The sequence below is a fragment of the Pantherophis guttatus genome, chromosome 1, assembly GCF_059756535.1.
Source record: "Pantherophis guttatus breed Tessera chromosome 1, ASM5975653v1, whole genome shotgun sequence".
Lineage (NCBI taxonomy): Eukaryota > Metazoa > Chordata > Lepidosauria > Squamata > Colubridae > Pantherophis > Pantherophis guttatus.
The window spans coordinates 246,514,169-246,539,521 of NC_142063.1; the positions used below are offsets into that span (position 1 = coordinate 246,514,169).

The 25,353-nt window shown below is 36.4% G+C and overlaps 2 protein-coding genes across 7 annotated transcripts in view; one reads left to right on the forward strand and one right to left on the reverse strand.

Annotated features, from left to right (window-relative positions):
- Nucleotides 1-7,708, reverse strand: part of AK9 (adenylate kinase 9) — a 68,190-nt gene extending 60,482 nt beyond the window's left edge. For 4 of the 6 annotated variants that reach the window (XR_015731398.1, XM_034409144.2, XM_087882634.1 and 1 more), the window contains exons 1-4: nt 7,529-7,695; nt 6,662-6,786; nt 4,144-4,207; nt 312-364 (exon numbers count right to left, since the gene is read on the reverse strand). Coding sequence is in view for 5 of the 6 variants with exons in the window: in XM_034409144.2 (XP_034265035.2) it covers nt 312-364; nt 4,144-4,207; nt 6,662-6,781 (237 nt within the window). In the remaining variant the exon portion in view is untranslated. Of the gene's footprint in view, nt 1-311; nt 365-4,143; nt 4,208-6,661; nt 6,787-7,528 lie in introns of all 6 variants that reach the window. The other 2 variants (XM_087882633.1, XM_034409143.2) reach the window with 1 other exon arrangement.
- Nucleotides 7,709-7,733: 25 nt separating this feature from the next.
- FIG4 (FIG4 phosphoinositide 5-phosphatase) overlaps nt 7,734-25,353 on the forward strand; it is an 84,842-nt gene continuing 67,222 nt past the window's right edge. The window contains exons 1-4 of the mRNA XM_034409148.3: nt 7,734-9,269; nt 13,060-13,158; nt 15,570-15,693; nt 24,010-24,166. Coding sequence (XP_034265039.1) covers nt 9,207-9,269; nt 13,060-13,158; nt 15,570-15,693; nt 24,010-24,166 — 443 coding nt within the window. The 5' untranslated portion in view covers nt 7,734-9,206. The remainder of the gene's footprint in view (nt 9,270-13,059; nt 13,159-15,569; nt 15,694-24,009; nt 24,167-25,353) is intronic.

A 25,353-nucleotide genomic window follows, 5' to 3' on the forward strand; every position in this document is an offset into this window, starting at 1 on the left:
TCTCCCTCCTTCTTTCTATTTTCTTTTATAGCACCTCCTTAAGAATAAATTCTACTACTGTATATTATCTGATGCACTGTCTTAAACTGGAGATGCCAAAAAATGAACCTATATGCAAAACATGTGGTCTACCACTGAGCTTGGTACATTGCCCATAGTTCAAATCCAATCAAATTGCAATAATTCAAAGTTGTGAGCTGAAGTGGGCTTTAACTAATAGTGCTCATTGAAAGAATTATAAATTCACTAAGGAATAAAATACAAAAATATACCTCAAAATCCAAGCTTAAATAAATAAGTACAGGCTTTACCTTCAGTCCATATTCTGTTTCGGCTGTTATGTTTTCATTTATAACTTCAAAAGCTAAAAGGATATATCACACAGAAAAAAATAAAAATTGTTTAGATGGTGCTGTGTGCATGTATATATGCAGTACTGTATAATGCAAAACAGAATTTAGATAACTTTAAATGGCAATTCAAAACAACATTTTTAATATTGAAGTTCATGCATTCTTTTTCCATAAAAATACATCTGCAGTGATGGTTTCTTGTATATATCTCTCTCTACAAAGAGATAATAAATGCAATGCCAATAATAAGTGCAGAAACCATGAAGTGGCCATATTTTGTGTTGCTCTAGTTAGGTAACATCTGATCTCCTGTGAATTCTTTAAGGAACATTTATCTTTCTGTGCTGTAGCCAAGTTTTCCTTTGAAAATTATACAAGATGCTTAACATTACTTCTAAATATCCTGAAATGTCTAGAGAAGTTGCACAATGCATGACTCATTGAGTTAGATCCAGACATACAACTAGTCTGGCCGGTATGTGACAATAGTTGAGATAATATTAAAAGAAGTTTGCTTGTAATGTTAAGTGGTATACAAAATAAATCAGTTTTGCACAAAGTGAAACATAAACGGATCCTGCTAGTATCAAATCAAACAGATCACAAATGTGGATTTACAGGATATGCAAACATAAGTGGACAAAAATTTGTCTTCAATAATTCCACACAGGGAAGAAAGATAAAAAACATACTTGTTTGTTTCATCCATTATCTTTCTTGCTATTGTAATTTTTTAAAAACTGTAAACATTTTTTTATTAAGTTATACAGTATTATAAAATACAAAATACAAAAGTAAATAAAAGAGCAGTGAGGAGGGAGGGGAAAGGGGAAAGAGAAGTGAGGAAAGGTAGGGAAAAGAAAAGAAAAAGAAGTATTGACTTCCGACTCTCTCTGTTTGCAGTAGAATAAGGTATTAGCATCAAATCACAGCTTTTTGTTTTTCCATAATAATATGAACAAGTAATTTCTATAAAGATCTATCAATCTAATTTATAAAACCTAAAGTCAAAGTTACATTCTTGTCCACATCAAGCACGAAATTCAGAAGCGATTTCCATATGAAAACAAAAGTGCTTTTTTCGTAATTTTTTTTTTTTTGAAGAATGGGCTTTGCTTGCTTTTTTATATTTTAAAATGTCATTTACTGAGATTAATCAAAAATTGTGGTTGGCGCCTGTGCCATCTCACTCTCCAATGCTTTCACTCTGTGTATGTGTGAATTCCTCAAATAAATTATGACCAAAAGGTGAGGTAACTGTACTGTAACTGTACTTTCATGCATTGATGATACATGATATCCAATAGGGGGAAGTTAGAAGAGAAAAGATAGACAATGTTACTCAGGGCCTTTCATCTGGTTTCTTCTTTTACATGCTAACCTTTTTGATCCCTGTTAAGCAGGGTTTGGAGATATGCTTTAAATGCACATTAATTGGCCAAGAATCAAAATGTGTTTTCAAATGACTAATACACTACTATTGTTCTTTATAATGACTCCAGCACAACTGTATGTATAGTACAGGTAGTCCTGGACTTATGACCACAATTGAGCCCAAAATTACTCTTGCTATGCAAGACAGTTGTTAAGTGAATTTTGCTGTTTCTTGTCACAGTTATGTGAAATCACTGCAGTTGTTAAATTAGTAACATGGTTGTTAAGCAAATCTTGCCTCCCCGTTGACTTTGCTTCTCAGAAGGTTGTAAAAAGTGATCACGACCTTAGGACATTGCAACCATCATAAATATGAATCATTTGTCAAAAGTCTGAATTTTTATCATGTCACCATGGGGATGCTACAATGGTCTTAAGTGTGAAAAACGGTCATAAGTCACTTTTTTCAGTGCCATTGTAACTTCAAATGGTCACTAAATGAACTGTTGTAACTGGAGAACTACCTGTACAATAGCTGTATTATATCTTCCTATTATAATTTGTCCAGAGTCCAAATGTTACCTAAGTATTGTAAAACAACATTAAATATTTTCATTTCTTTTTTCTCTTCAACTATTACAACTTTGGAGAAGAAGGAATCAATATCTTTTTCTCTAAAGCCAATTCTAGACCTCCAGAGTACCTACTATGGGCTGATAATTATCATTGTCATTAAAACTCCTATTTAAATAGAAAAGTCTAATTATAGTTCTGTGTGCTTATCTAGTACTTGACCATGATTTCCACAAAATAAAAGACACTTTTAGCCACCAGAGGGCTCCCATGTTGTGCTAATTGTTGTCTGCTCTAATTTTAAAGTAGCAGGTAACAAAGAATAGGCTCATATAAACAATTTCCCTTTCAGAACTTAAATAAAATTATACTGCAATTTTAAAAATTCAGAAATTTTAGCCACAGGATTCTTTAGAAATCACTGTAATTATGTTCTAATGATAGCACTTCAAAGAAATGATGTTTCTGGGAACAAACTGGAAAATCAAGTACATGCTGCCTCATAGTTTTAGGGTTTTACTCAGAAACCTGCTGATGCCAAATTAATTCTAAAAGAACAAGCCAGAATCCAATCACTAGCTTGCTGTGCTACATTCTTTATCCACTCTTGCAAATTTAATGTAAAAACTACTGCTCCCAAAGGTAAGGTAGTTTCTCTGTGGGCCAGAATATCCCTGAGGAGAACTTAATTTAAAAACCAAAAATAGATTTCTAAAAAGCTGTACCTGATAGAGAATATATATTTCCCTCTAATCACTTCAGTTATCCCATACTCTCTATGTGAATTAATCATGGCAAGCTAAGTTTAAATGGAATGGGAAAGGCTGGACTCAAGCATGTTTTAGTCATAAATTATTGGTAAAATATCTTGAAGAAAATCTTCAGATTATTACTGAAATTGAGGCAACTAGGAGAAAATTTCTATAAGATTTAAAGGCGTATCTTCCATAAGACTAAGGGAATCCTTATGTTGCACAAATACAGAGGACTTTTTATGTCCTCTTTCTACTGGTCCCATATGGACTTAAAAAAAAAAAAACTTCTGATCCAACTCTTTCACTTTTTTCATTTTTCATTTTCAAGATTAATGACTTGTCCAGAGATTAGCAGAAGCAGTTTATTAACCCCTTAATAAAAAAATTACATGTCATTACAATATTTTTTCCTTTCCTATTCTCACCAAGGTCACTGTTACTGACTTCATTAGGGTTCATTTAAAAAATGTATATTGCAACTGGTGTTTTAAATTTGTATCTGTTATATTTGTATGACCATAATGGAATGTGAAACAACATTGGAATATGGAAAGTAGGATACAGGTTAGGATCACACAAAAATCATAGATAGAATACTATAATGTTTTAATGTAGAGATTGATGGTACTTATATTAACTTTGTAGAGTGGACTAGCTTTTTCTTGTTGTTTTAAGTAATTCTCTAACTATATTACACTTTATGTAATATGGTTACTGTCTATGTTACCACTGATATTACCCATAAATGAGCAGAAAAAAGTTTTGGTAGCTTTAGTATCAGTATCTTTAAAACAAGTTTTTCAAAGAGGGGTAGGCGGCGAATATCTTATTTCATCATCAGAAATCAAGTTCCAAAGCATTAGATTCATTTTATAAAAATATGGCAATACTCCCAGTAGTATCTGCTAAAAATTCAAAATCTCTCCAACAGAAAAGGAATATACATTGTCAAACTCTTCTGAATTTATATGTTAGTTCATGAAAATGTTGCACTTTTTTCTTTAAATTAAATAGGTTTCTAGAATGTTAGAAATTATACAAACATGCATAGAATGAAATACAGTAAAATGAATAGTTTTTATATTTACCATCTACAAGAGTGCACTTCCAAAATTGGGCTATTTTTTTAGCTAATGTTTTCTTCCCAACACCCTTAAAATGAGAAAACAAAAAGAAAAGGATTATTAAAACTAGAATGAATTGAAGTGCTTCAAATATAATAAATTAGAATGAAACAATGAAAACTGAAATATTTATTAGAATAAGGAGTGACTAGAATTTCCATCCATATTATTAAATGTCAGAAATCCTGTATATGGCTCTAATTGTGTATGAAATATATTTTGCTTTTCCAATTTTTTTATTGAAAAATGGTCTCCTTGTTCTTGCTACCTTTCAAAGCAAAGATATATTTGACACTTTTAAGTCATTAGCTCTGGTAGTTAAATCAATGTGATTCTATGTTCTGTGCTATGTATCTGCTTGTAAGGTTTCATGTTAGGGATAAAAAGAAACAAAGAAAACTGGGGCTATGATCATGCATTTGCTTGCTTCTACTAAATATATAATATAATATTAGCAAACAATTCCATTTTACAAAGCAAAATTGATAGAGTTACATTAGGAGCTTGGTCCTACTGCTGATTTTTTAAATTAATCAATTAATCATATTCATAAAGTACTAAATTCTGAGGATTCGGAGCAGCTTATTACATAACATACACAAGAAACATATATATGAAAGACATGAACTGCTTTATTCTGAGAATACCCCTCAGAAGTGTTATTGGGACCAGTATAAAGTAGAATGGAGTTATACAGATGGCAACTAATTCCTAAATTCTCCTGCCATCATGGTAAGTAACCATACAAATGAGAATTTCAAGAAGAGTCTAATCAAATAAATTCAGAAGCATTAATGGTGTATATAAATTTTGGCTTGCTGAATTACCAGTAGATCCACTGCAATTATCAATCAGATAATTGTAACTCCATGCAGCATCATCTCAAATGCATGACAGAAATAAATCCCACAGCAATCAATGCAATTTGTTTTCTAATGCAAAGTCGAGAGGGTGTATGGTCAGGCACATGAGTATAGTTAGACAGAAGCCAACTCATAAGATATATTACAAAATAAGATTGTGACACTCAGTATTGTGGAATGAAAAGGACAGATTTTATGAGCCTCTATATTGACTCCCTATAGCCACCATACTTTGTGATATAGCAAAACAGTCATTTATCTGCCTGCCTGCTACAGACAGCAATAAAATAGAATAAATACAATACAATACAGTAAAATGCAATTGAGGCTCTGAGCAAAATTCTCCCATAATGCATCATGAAAAATACCTACTGGTCTCAGATAACATTGTAGCCTCAATGTCTGAGGAAAACGATTTTCAAAACCTTCTGAGAGACTTTCAAATTCAGGGCCATCTGAATGTTAGGGGAAGGGGAAGGGCAGGCACTCTGACAGAAAAGGTATGCTTTCTGGGTCCAACTAATTGACACTGCTTAACAGACCCAGAGCAGACCCATTTTGTCTGATTTGGTGAGAAGAAACTATCAGAAACAGTCAGTCCCATAATAACCTGACCTCATGCCATACATGGGTGATAACCAGACTTGGAAGCTATTGAAAGCAATATAGCTCATGAAACAGTGATACCTTGGTATGCCATGGGATACCAAGGCTACAAGTTCTGCTGCATACTGGATCAGTTGCAGCCTCTGACTGCTTTTCAAAGGAAGCTCCAAGAATAAAGCATTGCAATACTCCAAGTGGAAGCTGATTAAAATGTGAGTAGATATGGAAGAGTTCCCTGATCCATGAATGGAGTCAACTGACAATATGGATTTGTGCAAACGGTTTCCTGTCACCAGCTCCTTGAGTAAGAATCATGAATTCAAGAGGAACCCAACTTATGCATCAGCTCTGACTGGGGGGGTGTTATGCCATCCAGAGTCACAAAATCAGAGACAGAACATTTTTAAAAAAAATTGATTTATATGCTGCCCTTCTCCGGAGACTCAGGGCGGCTTACAATGCGTTAAGCAATAGCCTTCATACTTTTGTATATTTTTACAAAGTCAGCTTATTGCCCCCACAAACTGGGTCCTCAATTTACCTACCTTAGAAAGGATGGAAGGCTGAGTCAACCTTGAGCCTGGCAAGATTCGAACTTACTAAATGCAGACAGCTGGAGTTAAATTACAATGCATTAGTCTGCTGAGCTATCCAGGCTCCTGGATTTCCAGATTGGGGAGGCCCTGAAATCCATATTTTATGCCATGCCATGCTGTACATTCTAGCAGTGATCTAGAAAAGATATCCTGGCAAAAAAAAAGTTTGCCATACCGACAGCATCATTTTATGAATGAAATTCATAAATATTTTATGAATAAAATTCATAAAATATGAATTTTATTCAGGAGTTCATATGTTCCACAGATATTATTACTTTATTACTTACATGTACATTTTTCTAGCAATAAAACTTATGGAATTTCATTGGATTTCTAAATAAAGATATATATGTGTCAGTATTTTGAATTAGTCTGTTTAAAGTGCCAATTTAATCATGTCGGCCTTTTTCTTACTGGTTTTCCAAGGATGATGAAGCAAGTAGGCTTGGACAAAAGGAAGACTCTGTCAGCTTCATCTTCATCATATATATCTACAAAAGGGTAAGGTTGTTCATCTTCTGGAGATGCCATCATTCAATCTACATTTAAAAGATAGAATTAGTTATTAAGATCCTTACTACTTTTTACATCTGCGGCTATAGCAGCAAGTAGCTCATCTCGGTTGATGGGGGGGGGAGGGGAATAGGGTTGCACCTAGTTTTTGAATGGGAGACAACCAGAAAATCCTATGACTACTGACTATATTAAGAATCCCAAAATAATAGTCAAGCAAAAATAAAAATCCTGAAAGAAGGCAATGGCACACTACTTCTGCAATAAAAACTCATTTTTTCTGATCCTGTAGTTTCTGGGATGCCTATGAAAACCTATGGATGTGTCCATGCAGACAACAGGCATCAGTTCAACGAACACCTATATAATCTGTGAGCCTCATAAATATATCACTGCCATATGAATTGCAGCATAAAAGCAGCTCGGTAAAAAAGTTTTCCTGCGTAGCCAAATTTGCCAACAGCCTCTTCCTAGAGGTATTTCACAGTCCCCTGGGGTATGATGACTAATAGTAAATTTGAGCTGGGTTTCCCCTTTATTTTCAAATAAAAGCCCTTCTTGAGAGCACGGACCAAAAAAGCGAGGTAAAAATATGGTAAATGAATGAAAAACGAAACAAAACCCAACGATCACAGAGTGGTGCTTCATCCCAACTCGGCAACCTTGACTATGGCGCGAGGGTGGGCACAAATGAGCTTGATGAAATCATTTTCACGAGCGTTGCCGGCGCAGAAAACGGATTAAAAGGGTCACCCAGGGAAGACTTACTGCAGGATGAGGCCAAGCGGGGTTTCGCCGCTTCGCTTTGGCAACAGCACGGCACGAAAGCTCCGCAAGCGATTTGTGTTCCCCCGTAACCGTGGAGATAACGCCCCGCCTCCTCTCTCTTTCTCTCGGAATACCCCCACCCCCCACCCCGCTCGCTTCACCCAATCAACGGTCCCTGCGCGATCCCGCCCACAAAAGGGCCGTTACACAGCAGAGCGCGAGGAAACCCGTAGAATGTTTAAGGGTGCTTCGCTAACGGTTTTTAACGGGAGCTTTTCAATGTTAACCGTCTCCTAGGGCAAACTCTCAGCTTCTTAGGGAGCCGACCGATCCTCGGCGGGCGTTGCGTGGGTTAAACGGGCGCAACTGACTTGCAGCCCCAGGATCGGCTTGTAATGTGGCAAATGACGGAATCCCTCATTTGCTGAGCGGTTTCAGCGACGGTCTCAGGGCAACGATAGACATATCCACGCGGGGGTGGTGGTGGGTGGGTGGGTCTCGCTGATTTCAATGAAGCCGATTTCTTGGTGTGAATATTTAAAACTCTTTTTCTGAATGAAAAAGAAAGGGGGGGGGGGTTTAAGAAAGCTGAAACGTCAAGTAGTACTTGCTATATATACTGCTCAAAAAAATAAAGGGAACACAAGCAGAAGACATCCGAGATCTGAATGAATGAAATAGCCTTATTAAATACTTTGTTCGTTACATACAGTAGTTTATACACTGCTCAAAGAACTAAAGGGAACACAAAACTACTGTATGTAACGAACAAAGTATTTAATAAGGCTATTTCATTCATTCAGATCTCGGATGTCTTCTGCTCGTGTTCCCTTTATTTTTTTGAGCAGTGTAGTTTCAAGATTTACTGAGCCTTCCATCCTTCCGAGGTCGATAAAACGAGGACCCAGATTGTTGGGGGCAATATGCTGATTATAAACTACTTAGAGAGAGCTGTAAAGCACAGTGAAGCGGCATATAAGTCTAAGTGCTATTGCTATTCAATGCCTGTGATTTGAATTCTGCCTCAACAGAGTACTAGCCTCAGTGGGCAGGAATGTTACTCACACCCGCGTGGGGTACTCCTAGGGAACAGAGGGATGCAACTTCATGCAAACGATGACGTGGATTTTTCATCCACGAAAGCCGAAGTCCTTTAGGGAAAAAAAAGAAGTTAAGGGAGCCGTCTTCACAAAGCTTATGTCCTGCAAGTTACTACCCCCGTGGTAGATTTCCTAGATTCCACTCGCCGATAGCGCGAGCAGAGGATGAAAAAGGCTATTTGGCGTCAAAATTTCCTCTGTTCCGGGCAAGAATCGGTATCATTCCCAAACCAAAAATGGCCGCGGCGCCGGCAAATTCAATCACGTGGTTTTGCGCTTCCCTTAGCTGTCAGTCTCTCGCGATCTTGCTCGGTGTTGGCGGAACAGCCGCCTACTCTCGATGGGGAGACAGGGTGTGCGTCTCCCCTGTTTCTTCGGCTCCCGATCGACCCTTCCTCGTAGGGTCCCTCGCCGATCGAGTAAAACGGAGAAGAAAATGGGTTCACGCGGTCCGCATTTATCTCGAGCCGTAGCTTAGCCAAGGCCAAGCCTAGCCTTCAAAAAGGAGGAAGGGGCGTTATAGGGCAGGTGGGAGCTTTCGCAGGTGCCTTGAGTGTAATCCCCTCCGCTGTGTTACCATGCCTGCGGCGGCTCCGATCATCAGCTCTGTGCAAAAACTGGTGCTGTACGAAACTAGAGCTGTAAGTAACCCCCACAACGCCTGCTGCTTCCCTACTATTTTTGCCATTGATTGGGATCCTATAGGTTTTGGACTGAAGAAAGTGGAAGGATCCTAGTTATTCCCATTGAACAGAGGAAGTCCCCTAAGTGCAGATTTTAGTCTTAGCTGGTGGATTTCTACACTGGCCAGGCTAGAAGTTTTGTTTTCTGCGTTACAAGGAGTGCAGCCCATGGCTGGAGTAATAGGAGCAGTTATGCCCTAATCTCTCATTTTCCAATGAACACCTATTAATTATATTTTCTTTACTATGGAGAGCTACCTGGAGCCACTTTTGGAACTATAGAAGAGCAACCAGGAAAGAATACTGGGATGAGCTGCGTTGGCTTGAACTTGTATTCGGCTTTGAGGCCTAGTAAAGTGATCTGGTAGCTAACTGGAATCTATACATTTAGAGCTAGCAGATATGTCAATACTAGTGGTAGGATCTTGGCTGTTGTCATACCTAAGTGCAGCTTTCTTAAAAACATAACTCTTTGCAATGTGTTTTGATGTGTTAAGCCAACATACTTGGCTAATGAGCACAGGAGAGCTAGCAGCTTCCCTCTTCTTAGAGCTTGTTTATTATATTTTAACAAAGGTAAATCTCTCATCATAAAATTAGAGTCATTTCAAATTTAGATAATATACTAAGTCTTGATTTTTTGTTGAAATGCAATCTCAGTGAAGGCAGGGAATAAGATGCTGATGCATATCATTCACTGAAAATTTTTAGTGAGTCATGCAAAGAGAGCCCCAGAAATATGTTCTCTGACAAAATTAAATCCTTGGATCTGAAGTAGATAAACTTTTCTTAAGTCTATTTTTTCCCCTCAGTGTAGAAAAAATGATGGAAGTGTGCACCAGCTGTTTTTCTCCAGAACAGCTGGCCAGAATGCAACACATTCCAGGTGGAGATACTGATCAGACCTATGCTTTGAAACTTCAGTAGTAAGAAAAGTGAACTCTAGAGTGAATGTTTTGGTATCCATTGAGAACATATCTGCAGACTGTGAAGTCTCCTATCTATTTCGTCCTCCTAGGGAACATTTTTCTTGAATGCAGAATAGTTCTGGTATCTGAGCATTCATGACCCAATGCCCAGTATTGGCTGTATTACTGTTACCAAGGAAAAAGTGTGATGTTGAATTAACAAATACATGTTGGGTAACTTGAATAAGATGTCTATCCTATGCAGTATTTTGAATAATGGAAGCGTGCAGTTCCTGAAACCTGCTTGGATTTATTTATGGATAATGGTTGATATAATGGATACATTAATCCCCTTTTTCAATATCAGGAAGTTATTTATATGTGTTGAAGTCTGACAGCAGATTGTATGTTGGATACTAGCTGAGTACTATCTATAAACTCCAAATCCATTATTTAGCAAACTTATTGTATGGTTAAAAATGTTTGTAGGATTTATACTGAATATCTGAAATCTGGTTTGCCCTCTGAAGCAACATCCCCTTGAATTTTGCAAGAGTCTAACCCAACAAGGATTGTGCAAGTCTTTAAAATATAGCTTTACTTCCAGGTGAATTTTGTAAATCAGAATGTTGCCTATGGTTTGCAATAGATAATGGTAATTCTGTAACCAAAACATCTGAAGTAAATACAGCAGAAATAATCATCTATATACATTTTTGTAATTCGTTGACTTTTCCTATATTTTTAAAAGTTCCCTGTTGCTTAGCCTGATAATAATGGAACCCAGTTTAAAATGTTTTCTGTTATCCTTTTTTAAAAAAGGTTAAGGTGATCTTGGGTCGTACATCTGTTCAATTAGTACAAAAAGCTTTCATGTACAAATTATTAGAAGCAATGGTCAGTTGTTTGGCTTTCGTTTTGTTTTGTAAATTATTGCTAAATTAGTGCAGATTGAATGAAGGATGTAATAAATATATTTGGGAATGAATCATACTGGAAACAGCGGAAAAGGGAGCTGCGCATCTTTATTTGGGATTATTGCATCATCTGTTTATTTGATACAGATGATCATATTGTTAAAGTTAAAAATTATACTTAACCCAAGGATTCTCAAAACTGTCAGTCATGACTGCAATAAGCATTACAAAATGTGGGTGGGTGGGAGGAAGGACTAGGCAAAATTGGATACGGTCAAAACTCATTTGTGGTTTGCCTAGTAGGTTCTGCACAATAAATGGGGATTAAAGGCCAAAATGAGTTTTGGGAGATGACTGAACACACTACTAATGTGCATTTTCCATGAAGAGAATCAAACAATTGTTTATTTTAGGAATGGCAATATTGCAATGTTGATAACCTCTGGTTTAAACTATGAAGATTTGTCCCAAAGGTGCTTTTTCAAAAGGCAGTTGGACTTTCTTTGTTTTTCCTTGAAGATGGTTCACTTCTCATCCAAGAAGCTTCTACAGTTCTGATTGAATAGTGGAGAATGGTTTATATTCCTTGCAAAAAAAGCACCTTTGGAACAAGGTGGATGACTGAGAATCTCCATAGACACTACGAGGATTCGGTTAGCCTTTCAGTGGCTTTGAGTTTCTTGTGAGGGCGTTAGTGTGGTTTATGGCTCAGTCTAACTGTTGAAATAGTTTTCATATCACAGGATACCCCTGCATAAAAATTATATATATGGCTTATGTCTTGTATGATCACTAAGTTGTAGATATAATAAAATAACTCAATGCTGAGAAATAATTCCCTGAGAAAATTGCAAAAAAAAAGAAAAAGATATGAAAACTTCAGTTCACTTATAATGTACACAATCCATGCTTTATAACAGCAAAATGGCAAGCCAACAGCTGTCATGGCACATTAAATAAAATCCAACAGCTAGTAGCACTAATATTGTGCAACAATAAATGAGCGGAAATATTGTATCTCAAGAAGTAAAATAGGCCCAAGGGCAAAAAAAGCAGATGATTTTGCTTTTAAATTTGGGGAGGGTGGTTTGTAAGAATAATGTAATGTAATTACTTCAATTAACCATTACATTACGTATAGTCCTTGACTTACAACCATTAGTTTAGTGGCCAGTTGAGGTTACAACGGCCCCGAACAGTGATTTATGACAGGTTTACAATTGTTGCAGCATCTCCATAGACACATGATCAAAATTCAGGTGTTTGGCAACTGGCATGTACTTATGATAGTTGCACTGTCCTGGGGTCATGTGATCATCATTTGTAATCTTTCCAGCCAGTTTCCAATAAGATTCAATGGAGGAAGCCAGATTCGCTTAATGATTGATTTACTTAACTGCAATGATTTACTTAACAACGGAGGCAAAAAGATCATAAAGTGGAGCACAATTCACTTAACTCCTGACTCTTTAGTGCTCCTTGTATAAACACAATTTACTTTCTCCCAATATTTTTGTCAAATCGTACATCTAGTACAATTGGTAGGATGTCATCTTTTACCTCAAAAATTTTAGAAGTATTAGAAAGCATCACAAATGTTATTAACTGATTGTTCAGTGGATCAAAAATAAGAAAATAATGCTATCAATGTAACAAGGTTGAAGTCAGAAATTACTTAAAATAGAATGAGGATGTTAGGATAGGTTTTTTAAAAAATGAAAAATGAATATTTCAAAAATATCAGGATGATAAATTATATTTGAAGAGTATTGATAGAAGAACTGATTGAATTACTGTAAATTGGATGAACTTCGTTCTTGCAAATGAAAGTTCATGTCAATATAATCACATGACTTGCAGAAAGTATATAACGTCCATAACTATTGCTTTACTGTTTTATTTGCTTTTTTTTTACATCCCCAGCGATATTTTCTTGTTGGAAGTAACCAGGCAGAAACCAAATACCGTGTTTTGAAAATCGATCGTACAGAACCCAAGGATTTAGTTGTTATTGATGACAGAGTGAGTACTTCAACATTTGAGATGTTACTATTCAAAAGAAAATATAAAAATCCAATATGACACTTCATTGGATTTAAGCTGCATTTAAATTCTCAGTATTTTTTTTCTTTTTATTACTTATTTTCATAATACTATTTTGTTTTACATAGCTTCCTAATAAATGAGTTAAGCAACAGTAAATAGATTGCTTGGAGAGAAGGCTTGGTTCTAAGAAAGAACAATTTCTGAATAAAAGGAATTATTGCGTTCCCTGACAGGGTTTATTGAAAGAGCTCCTTCAGGTGAAGAAAGGACATCTTTGGATAAAGCTCAATTAGAAACCATGTCTTAGATTCATTTTTTGACTCTGAAAGGGAAATTGGAACTTCTGGTGTTAATTCTGGGAAATTCATGAATTTCATCGTTTGTGCAATAATAACAAGCCAGTATTTATGCTGGAAGGGATTCTTATTTTTCTTAAATTGTGGTTCTAAGGACCTTGATTTTGAGTTAATTTTACCTGAATCATATTATTCACAATAAATTCCCAGTTTTTCTTAATAATTTACTCCGCCAAAGAATATGACAAAGTGTTGGGGGGGGGGCATTTGGAACTTTGGGAGAAAATATAAACCATTTTGAATTTTAGGCAGCATTTTTCTTTACCTTACTCTAAAGATAAAATTCTAGATTTCCTCTCCAGAGATTTATATGCTAAAAAGGAATGCTTCTTCCTTTTGTTAATGTTTACCCCCTACCCCCAATATTCCATGTATTTGTGCTTGGGACACAATATATATACGGTGAACATTATAAGACAAAGGAGAAACATAGAAATGGGAGAAAGTAGTCATAAGATTCAAATAAAATAATACTTAAACTATTAATGGTAATCAAACTTGCATATATTTGTGTATGTATTTGAAATTTTGAGAGCCATAGAAATTCTCAGAAAATGTCTGATATGTGATGAAATACTTTGCTCATTCATAAAATAGTCACTATGGGCAAAATAATTAACCATAGAATATTGGTTTTTCCAAATCCCCCCTGTTACTTGCACTAGCCTACTTCTCTGGATGTTTTTCTGGCATCGCTGCATCCCTTTATCTCTCTTTTGTCAAATCAGCCTTTCAGATAAATCACCGAGTTTTGTCCCTTGCATTTTACTTTTTTTAGCAATGCTTGTCAGTCCCAGTTGGGGTCAGAGAGATTCTTTGAAAAAAAGATAATGATATCTTGTTTTCCCCAAAATAAGATATCCCCTGATAATTTATTTATTTATTTATTTATTATTTATTACATGTATTTATATGCCGCCATTCTCCCGAAGGACTCAGGGCGGCGAACATAAGTTAAGAAACAAGTACCATAAAATCATAATTTAATCCAAATAATTAATAATAATAATAATTAATAAATAATAATAATAATAATAATAATAATAATAATAATAATAATAATAATCCCAACCGGGCTTTTGAGTGCATGGCAATAAGGCCAAACAATTATTTCAGGGTTCAAAAAAATATAAGACACGGTCTTATTTTCAGGGAAACATGGTATAAAGTGGTACTTTTGATTTAAGTATAGTAGCATCCCATTAAAAATATTACTATAAAAATTAAATGTACAAAAATGATATGAGACAAGAATCATGGATTCTTGATGGAAACCCAGCTCAAGATTAACTCAGCCTTCCATCCTTCCAAGGTTGGTAAAATGAGGAGCCAGATTGTTGGGGGCAATATGCTGACTCTGTAAACTGCTAAGAGAGGGCTGTAAAGCACTGTGAAGTGGTATATAAGTCTAAGTGCTATTGCTATTGCGATTATAACCTGTCTACATATAATACAGGTATAATCCATTTATGACCACAGTTGAGCCCAAAATTTCTGCTGTTAAGTGAGAGATTTGTTAAGTGAGTTTTGCCCCATTTTACAACCTTTCTTGCCACAGTTGTTAAGTGAATCACTACAGTTAATATTAGTAACTCAGTTGTTAATTGAATCTGGCTTTCTTATTGACTTTGATTATCAGAAGATCACAAAAGATGATCACATGACCTTGGGACACAGCAATGGTCATAAACATGAACCAGTTGCCAAGCATATGAATTTTGATCACATGATCACATGCTGCAAAGGTCGTAACTGTGAAAAATAAGTCACATTTTTCAGTGCCATTGTAACTTTGAAGGGTCACTAAATGAACGGTTGTAATTTGAGGACAACCTGTACTAGAAAGATTTTCAGTATTGTTATGCCTTCATTAGCAAATTGTATCAAACAAAGTTTATGCTGTCCTTGAGCTCATGCAAAATAGGTACTTCTGCCCTAGGAAGGTGACTGAAACTGCTTTGTAGAAGTTATAAATGAAGTTTTTAATACATTCAGAAATATTTAAAGTCACTATACATTTTCATTTTCAAGCATGTATATACCCAGCAAGAAGTGAGAGAGCTACTAGGCCGTTTAGATCTGGGCAATAGGACAAAAATTGGACAAAAGGGCTCATCTGGATTATTACGTGCTGTCTCTGCTTTTGGGATAGTAGGTAAGTTACTTTATTTTTATTAGCTTGTTTTAATAACAGCCAAGGCACTGCAATTATTATTTTAGACATAAGCACAAAACACACTTATGAAGCAAAATTGAAACAAGAACTCTGCAATTAAGAATAGGGTAATAATTTGGAAGTTATGTGGATTCCGATTTTTTGTGGATCTGTGGCACCTTTGATATGACCTTAGAAATCTCTCTTAATTTACCCTTGAAAATAGGTAATCCATAACACATAAAATACTTGATTTATGTTTATGTGCTTGTTTAAATAAATACATAAATACATTTTTAGTTTGCTTTTCAGCATAAAAATTATATGATCTCTATATCAATGGTAGAAAACATGTAGAATTTTTTTTAAAAAAAATTATAGACAGAATACCATCAAAGCAGATGCAAAATATTTACACTCTCAATAAAATAAAGGAGACTTTATTGTACCTAAAGGCTACTGGTGATACTCAACAATGTGTGATCAAAAAGCAAGTGTGCACAATGGACTTTTACTTTTCTTCTTGGACCCTGGTGAATTCATTAAATGATAATGAATTATCACTTAATTCATCTATAACACAATAAAAATATATTTCACATTTTAATAAAAATACTTCTAATATCCTTTTCATTTATGAAAAAAACATAAGGCTAAATATAAGTCTTCATTTATAATGGAAACAAAAGCTACAACTTTGATTAGTCTGTGACATTTATGAGAAACAGTGAAAAAAAGATAACGTTTATAGTCTTATTTTTTTAAAAAACCCAGAAGGATTGTTTTTTTTTTTTTAAAGCCTATGCTCAGCTCTTTAGAATTAAAAGTCTCAATTCTAAAAAAAAGATGCAAACAACATTCAAGAAAATATTTTCCCCAAAGACAAGAATTAAGATAATATGCTCAGAACGAGTATGGATACTAACATTTGAAACGTGAACCACAATAGTTGATTTCAACTCCTAGCCTATTTTTAGAATAGACATGCTCTTATGAAAGAGTTTATTGCTCAGTCAAATACTGTTTTTCAGAAGTTGGATGGTGAAAAATGTTACATACATACTCTTATACAATGACTAATTTCTTGAGACTGATGCATGATATAACGGTATTTGTTTTTGATAAAGTTAACAGTCTTACTTTCTTCAAGAACTACAAAATAGCACTAATTGTCAAGAACAGGTAAAAACACCTTTTCCATATGTTCATGTCAATTTATATTCCTCTTCACTGTCAGGAGTAGAGGCCTGTAAATACAGTTCATTCAGAAAGTATTCAGACCCCCTTCACTTTTCTCAATTTTGTTATTCTGCAGCCTAATTCTACAGTTGTTGAACGTTAGTAAGAGGTGGCCAAGAACCCAATGGTCACTCTGGCTGAGCTCCAAGTATCCTGTGTAGAGATAGGACAGAGTTTCAGAAGAACAACCATCACTGCTGCCCTCCACCGATCTGGACTTTTTTTTTTTTTTATTTGATTTATATGCCGCCCTTCTCCGGAGACTCAGGGCGGCTTACAATGCGTTAAACAATAGCCTTCATACTTTTGTATATTTATACAAAGTCAACTTATTGCCCCCACAAACTGGGTCCTCATTTCACCTACCTTAGAAAGGATGGAAGGCTGAGTCAACCTTGAGCCTTGGAGAGATTCGAATCAGCAGTAAATTGTAGGCAGCTGTGTTAATAACAGGGTGCTTAGACCACTGTACTATCAAGGCTTTATGGCTTTATGGCAGAGTGACCAGATAGAAGCCTCTTCTCAGTGCAAAACACATGAAAGCTCGCTTAGTGTTTGTTTCTCACAATCTGAGAGCCCTTCAGGTGCTTTTTTGCTAATATGAACTTCTTGTAAGCATATAATTTCTATATGCTTCTCTAATTTATTAAATATTTTCCCTCTTTTTATTGCCAAGTTCAGTCCATGTATATTCAAATATATTATTTTAATTTCTTCTTCCATTTCTTATTTATTTACTTGTTTTGTCGATCTAGTCGTTCTTATCTCTCTTTGTTCTTTAACTTCTAACTGCCTAAAAGACAAATTAGAAACAATATAAGAATTATACTGGATACATTTGTATACTACGAGGTACATCCAGAGAAACAAATGGCACTGTTATTTTTAGACGCGCAGAAAGCATTTGATAATGTGAATTGGCAATTTATGACTTTATAATTACAAAAGAAGTGCTTTTTTGCAAACTCCAAGTGGGCTTTCATATGTTTTGCACTGAGGAGAGGCTTCCATCTAGCCACTTTGCCATAAAGCCCAGATCGGTGGAGGGTTGCAGTGATGGTTGTCCTTCTGGAACTCTGTCTCATCTCCACACAGGATCTCTGAAGCTCAGTCAGAGTGACCATTGGGTTCTTAGTCACGTCTCTTACTAAGGCCCTTTTCCCCTGATTGCTCAGTTTGACTGGACGACCAGCTCTTGGAAGAATCCTTGAGCGATTGTGCCAAACATCTTCTATTTGAGAATTATGAGGCCACTGTGCTCTTGGAACCTTCAGCACAGCAGAAATTTTAATGTAGCTTTCCCCAGATCTGTGCCTTGCAGTAATCCTGTCTCTGAGCTCTACAGGCAGTTTCTTTAACCTCACACCTTTTGCTCTGCTACAGGATGCATTGTCAGCTGTGACGCCTTCTATAGAGAGGTGTGTGCCTTTCCAAATCATGTCCAATCAATTTAATTTACCACAGGTCGACTCCATTCAAAGTGTAGAAACATGTCAGCAATGATCAAGAGAAATGGGAGGCTAAATTTCCCATGTTGTTGCAAAGGGTCTGAATACTTATGCCTATGAGATCTTTCAGTTTTTTCTTTTTAATAAATTTATAGACATTTCTAATATTCTGTCTTTTTGGGGGAATGAATGTAGATTAATGAGAGAAAAAAATGAATATCAACAACTGTAGAATCAGGCTGCAGCATAACAAAATTGACAAAAGTGAAAGGGGTCTGAATACTTTCTGAATGCATAGCAGGGGTGAAATGCTCCCGGTTTGGACTGGCTCGGGCGAATAGGTAGCGATGATGGCCGGTGGTTCGGAGAACCAGTAGCAATGGCAGCTGGAGGCTCTGCCCATCCGCCCACCCACCCCATTCCCCGGAATCGGGGAATGCACCATTCCCAGACTCCTACTGCTCACCTTTCTCCCGCGGCTGGCTGTCAGGGAAGGCAAGTGCCCGAAAGGTAGCAGAGTCGCTCATTCTCCTTGAATGAGCCGCTCTAGTCCACGCACCAGCTGCGCAAGCGCACATTGTTTATTTAATTCAGCGGCAGGTTGGGTGTGTGCTTGCGCAGCCGGCGCGTGGACCAGAGTGGCTCATTCAAGAAGGAGAATGAGTGACTCCGATACCTTTCGGGCGCTTGCCTTCCCTGACAGCCAGCCGCGGGAGAAAGGTGAGCAGTAGGAGTCCGGGAATGGTGCATTCCTCGACTCCAGGGAATGGGGCAGGTGGGCGGAGCCGCATGGCGAAGGGCAAGCAGGCAGCGGCTCTACGGCAAAGCCAGAGTTGAGGAATGGTGCATTCTCTGACTCCTACTGCTCACCTTTCTCCCGTGGCTGGCTGTCAGGGAAGGCAAGCGCCCGAAAGGTACCAGAGTTGTTCACTCTCCTTCTTGAATGAGCTGCTCTGGTCCACGCGCCAGCTGCGCAAGAGCACATCCAACCTGTCGCTGAATTAAATAAACTGCGCGCTTGCGCAGCCAGCGCATGGACCAGAGCGGCTCATTCAAGAAGGAGAGTGAGCGACTCCAGTACCTTTCACGCGCTTGCCTTCCCTGACAGCCAGCTGCGGGAGAAAGGTGAGCAGTAGGAGCCCGGGGAATGGGACGGGTAGGAGAAAGAAATTTAAAAAGTTTTTCTACCGGCTTCTGTGGGCGTGTCTTGGTGGAAGGGGGTCTTGTGACTGAGTGGGCGTGGCTGTGCGTGACATCGAGTTGGCCACGCCTACTCAGTCACAGCACACACCCCTCCACCAAGCCACGCCCACAGAACTGGTAGAGAAAAATTTTAGATTTTACCCCTAATGCATAGTAACTGCTATTATAAATTGCACCTTCTTCTGTAGTCTGGAATGGAAGGATAAAAGCCATGAGTATCACTTGCTTATTACTGAACTACTGATTTGTGAATTCTCAGAAGAATTGCTGTCAACAAGAATGCAAGTTTACTATTAAAATTTTAGTGGCTACTGGAAAAGCAGCTGTTATGCAATTACATATTGTTGCTCAAGAATCCCATAAGATACTCAATGAAATGTTTATTGTTCAACTGGGACTGTGAAACAAAGAAATAATTGTGCATCTGACAGACCGTAATAGAAGACCAGTAAACTGTATTCTGCTTGATGCATCATTATCTAGGCAGGGATAATAATATGTATTGAAAGATCAGTCTGTACCCAATTTCGCATGTACTGTATATCTTGTTTTTGTTTGTGTAATTCCCCATGTCTTAGAGCGGGAATAGGCACAATGCTGAACCCCTAATGTCTGTCATAACTGAAAGAAGAATGGTTAAGACAACAATATCTGTCAGTTTTAATGTGAGCAAAGATGGGAATTATCCAACATATGTACAGTTTTAGACTGCCCATTTTTGACCTAAAGGCTCCAATGTCTCCTGCTCATTTTTACAAACTATTACTTTTGCATTATTTCCATGGCTTTGTATAAACACTTAAGAAATCTGACTCAAAATAATAGTTGTGGCTTCTAAAAATATTTAAATATGAAAACAGCATCATTATGTTTTCAGCAGCAGAAAAGTATAACATCAGTAATGCAATTTTCTAGAAGTAAATAATGATACTATGGCACTAATACTACAAGGTTATTTTCTTCTATAATACTTATGAAAACAATGCCATATGTGCTTTTAAAAATAAGGCACAATAACACAATATCAAAAATAATACAAAAATAAGCTGCATTTCTGCCTACCCAACTATGTGTAAAACACATGAGAAAAAATTGCACTTTTCCATAATAAAATAAATGTTTTCAGTAACTTAGTATTTTCTAAATATGAGACTAAAAATACTGATATTTTTTAATCTCTGGATCAGTTTTTGCTTTTCCAGGTGGGGTTTATTCTGATCCTGCAGATATAATGGTGACAATTATTCAAACTACGTTAACTACTAATTAACTACTTGGAGATACACAGAAAGTCTTTACAATAGTTAGCATACTACCGTGTGCTATAATTTTGGTTGTTCTTAATCATTGTGTGAATCTTTTTTTTTTTTTTGCACTACATACAACTAGTTGAGACAAATTAAGGAACTGGCTATTTTCAAAGATTAATATGTATTCTTCCCCTTAAACTGCTTTTATTTTTATTTTATTTTTTTATTGAAAGGCAAGATTTAAGAGCTGGCAACTGTGTGGTAAATGCTGTCATCTTCACATAAAAGGCCATGGCAATTTTCACAGAGCTCCATTTGTTAGCAGAAATGCCAGTACACAGCTGGAATGCATAGTTATTAAAAATATTGTACTATACAAATATGTTCAACTTATTTCACATTGTACATAATTTCTACTTCACACAAAGCGCAGTAATATTTCCCTTTGAGTTTGATGTGAGATTCACCCAAGCAAGGCAGATCTGCTCAATTTTGGACAATCAGGTTTACCACAGCCAATCATTCCTCCATAAAAACACTTGATGGAACAAGTATTTTGTGGAATTATTGGGATCTACTGGCATGGCCAAGACATTGGAAGAATGAACTAATAGGATAATATCAATCACTAGTCAGATCTTTGTTTGATTATTGTAGCATCTTCCTCAGATGAGCTCTGGTCTCAGCCTTGAGTATTTTTCTTATCCTTTGAAATTCTTCCCTTTTACAGTTTTTTTTAAAAACAGAGCTTTCAAAGTATCTGTCTTTCAAATTATTCTTTAGATCACTGTTTCTCAACCTTAGCCACTTTTAGATGTACAGACTTAAACTTCCAGAACCTGACAATGGCCAGAATCTGTTTTAAATAGCAATAGCAATAGCACTTAGTGCTTTACAGCCCTCTCTAAGCAATTGACAGATTCAACATATTGCCCCAACAATTTGGGTCCTCATTTTACCGACCTTGGAAGGATAGAAGGCTGAGTCAACCTTGAGTCTACTGAGATTTTAACTGCCAAATTGCAGGCAGCCGGCAGGCAGCAGAATTAGCCTGCAGTACTGCACTCTAACTACTGTGCCACCGTGGTTCATCTTCAGATTGGGCCAGGTCAGCATCCAGCCACTGAGTGTGCTTGTCTACCATCTCATAGCCAACTATACTTTGTTGTTATTATATTTTTTTGCATTTTGCATAACATTCTGCAATATTTCTACGTGTAGCTTTGATAATAGACTCCTCACATTTGAAATCTATTGTCCTGCAACCAGGAGAAAACAGTTCACAGTGTGTGGAAGTACTCCTAATCCTCAAGGGATATTTTTAGGATAGTAGTAGGAGTAGTGAAGCTGTAGGGAGATGACAGGAAAAAATGTGTTGCACCTGTTTGCTTTCTCTGTATGCAGCATTGTGAAGTACATCCAATTGAGAAAGATGTTCCATTGAAAGTAGTGCCACCATTGAAAAAAGTCCAATTTTTTAGTGCTTCTTTATTAGAAGCATTTGAAACAGGCTGATGGGAAAAAATATGCTCTTTTAGAATGCACACAGTTTCACATTGAAGTACTTGGCTGCGACATTTGCTGTTGAAGTTGAGCATCATACCGTTTTCAATTACAGTATACAGAATGACTCTCTAAATAGTCAATTAGCTATAAATCCTTCTTTGTAGAATTACAATAAAAGGTCATTTGCCAGATTTCTTGATTGATAACAGTAATAGATTGAAGGAGTGAAAAGTTAATCTGATGTGTCATGTCAAATATTGTAGATTATTGAAAATTTTCATTATGGGAAAGGCTGTATGGATTTGCTAGGAAATATATCATACATTGCAATGCTGAACAGTTGATTCAGATGGAGGCTAAGAAGAACAAAGTATATCTGACATTGTAGTGTCAGATATTAATGGAACATTAATTAGATTAAATTAAATTAGAATTTAATTAAATTAGATTTAAATTAGATTTATCTGGTTAGAAGTGGTATACTCCTGAGTTTATATGGTATGTGGGGATGAGGGTGGGTGGGTATAGTTTAAATATAGTTTAAAATAGTAATCAAGTGTTCTTATACTGAAGTTATCTTCTCTTGAGTCTCTTCCTAATAGTTTAATTATGCTTTCTCATTTACTTAGCTGGACAATTAAAATTGTATTTAATACATTATATGTATTGTACATATGTGTTTTCCCAAAAATAAGACCCTGTCTTATATTTTTTTGAACCCTGAAATAAGTGCATGGCCTTATTTTTGGGGTTGTCTTATTATTTTGGGGCGCGTGGAGCAAGACGGAGCTCCTCTTGCCATCTTACCTGATTTCCAGCTCTGTCTCCCTAACCTAACCAGAGGAAATGGTGGGGACCGGCTGCGCATGCATTTAAATATTTTCAGGGAGAGCTTATTTTCAGGGAGGGCTTATTTTCTTGGGGGGGGGAGGCTTATTTTCACGCATGTGCTCAAAAGCCCTATTGGGCTTATTATTGGGATGTCTTATTTTAGGGGAAACAGTGTAATATCACACACACACACAATATGTATAAAACATAGGTTTAAAGAAGTAGAGCACTATGCTTATTTGCAGAATGATAGTTCCTTTCCTTTCTTTTCTTTTCCTTTCCTTTCCTTTCCTTTCCTTTCCTTTCCTTTCCTTTCCTTTCCTTTCCTTTCCTTTCCTTTCCTTTCCTTTCCTTTCCCCTTTTGTTAACTGCCTCTTTCCTTTCTCTCATTTCCAACTCTTTTATCTTCTGCCTTGTCTTCCTTATACAGAATGTTCAGTTAACTCATTACTTAGATTTCATCTCAATGGGACATTCCATTTTCCTCAGTTCACCCCAGGCATTGATTTGATGAAATATGCTTTGAGAATGCAATACATAATTTTTCAAAAGAGATGAAGTGAGCAGCCATGTTGAAAAACACTTTTCAATGTATGTTCATTAATTATTTCATGTATAATTTAACAGGAAAAGAAGGTTACTTTAGCAAAATTTGGTAGATTAAATATTTATTCAGGAATGACAGTTTCCCCTCCAATCTCTAGTGTTATAAGGTGCCAGAAATACAATATAATTATTGCAACCTTGACAGAATTTGTGCTTGTGTTTTTAGCTTTCTCGTAGTGTAGTGAATCAAGTGACAGATACAAATAATAGGTGATTTATTCTGTTTCTCGCAGGTTTTGTCAGATTCTTAGAAGGTTATTACATTGTGCTAATTACAAAGAGGCGAAAGATGGCAGATATCGGAGGACATGCAGTATATAAAATAGAAGATACAAATATGATCTACATTCCAAATGACTCTGTACGAGTGAGTCATCCTGATGAAGCAAGGTACCGTACTTTTTGGAGTATAAGACACACTCCCCCCTCCCCAAAAGAGGGTGGAAATGTTGATGCATCTTATACACTGAATATAGCCATTTTTGGCTGTCTCCATTTTGCTTTAGAAAAACAGGGACCAACATGTGATACTATATACTGCTTACCTTAGCTGATCTTAAAAAGCTATCAGCTGGACTGGAAAAAGAAAGCAATGGTAATCCACTTCCATAATATTACCAAGAAAACAAGACCTCAGTGCCTTCCGTCATGCCCTTAAAACCCACTTTTTCCAGCAAGCCGGGCTGGTTTAGGAAGAAATTTTAAATTTTTTATATGTTTTAATTGGTTTGTGATTTTTAAATTTTTGGGCCAAATTTATATATATTTTAATTGTTTTTAATATTTGTATTTCATGTTTTTAATTCTGGCTGTGCACCGCCCTGAGTCCTCAGGGAGAAGGGCAGTATATAAATTGAAAAATAAAATAAAAATAAATAAAAAAATAAACTTAGATATATCCACAGAAGCTTGCATCAAGAGTAGTTTTTACTTGTAGGATTAGAAATTTGAGCTCCATTTTATGATAGCTCATGCAAAAACATTAGATGCAGGGCATTGGTTCTAATTTTCATACAGAGTTGATCAGCCTGAACAAATGGCTTTTGAGGAATGAGTAACACTTTTCCTGTAGTTCATGACAGCAAAAAACCAGCAAACCTGAGCAAGAACATTGGAAAAGAAAGGGAAAAACCTTCTGAGAAAAACTGCCTAGCAAATAGGTTTGTTGTAGGTTGTATGATTTATTGCTTCCCTTTCTTTCCAGTGACACGTTCAATATCATAAGAAATAAATGAAATATTTCTGCAGTATGATTTTAATAAGATGCACATAACTGATACAGCCTATAGTAGCTCTAAATTTGCTTCCTTTAGCTTGAATTAATATGCAAAATTCAGAATTTGGACCTGCTTCTGGATTCTTGCTGACTGGGCTATGTTAGCATGTTTAATTTTGAAAAGAGAAGTAAGAGATGATTGTGCTCTTCAAATACATGAAGCAGTTCGCATGGAAGATGTGACCTATGGTATTACTTAGAAGGCTGCCATTCACTATATGTACTTAAATGGAAGGATACAGAAATCTGTTTGGGATGCTTTAATTTGGATTTCTGTACTGGGCAGAAACAATTAAGTAGG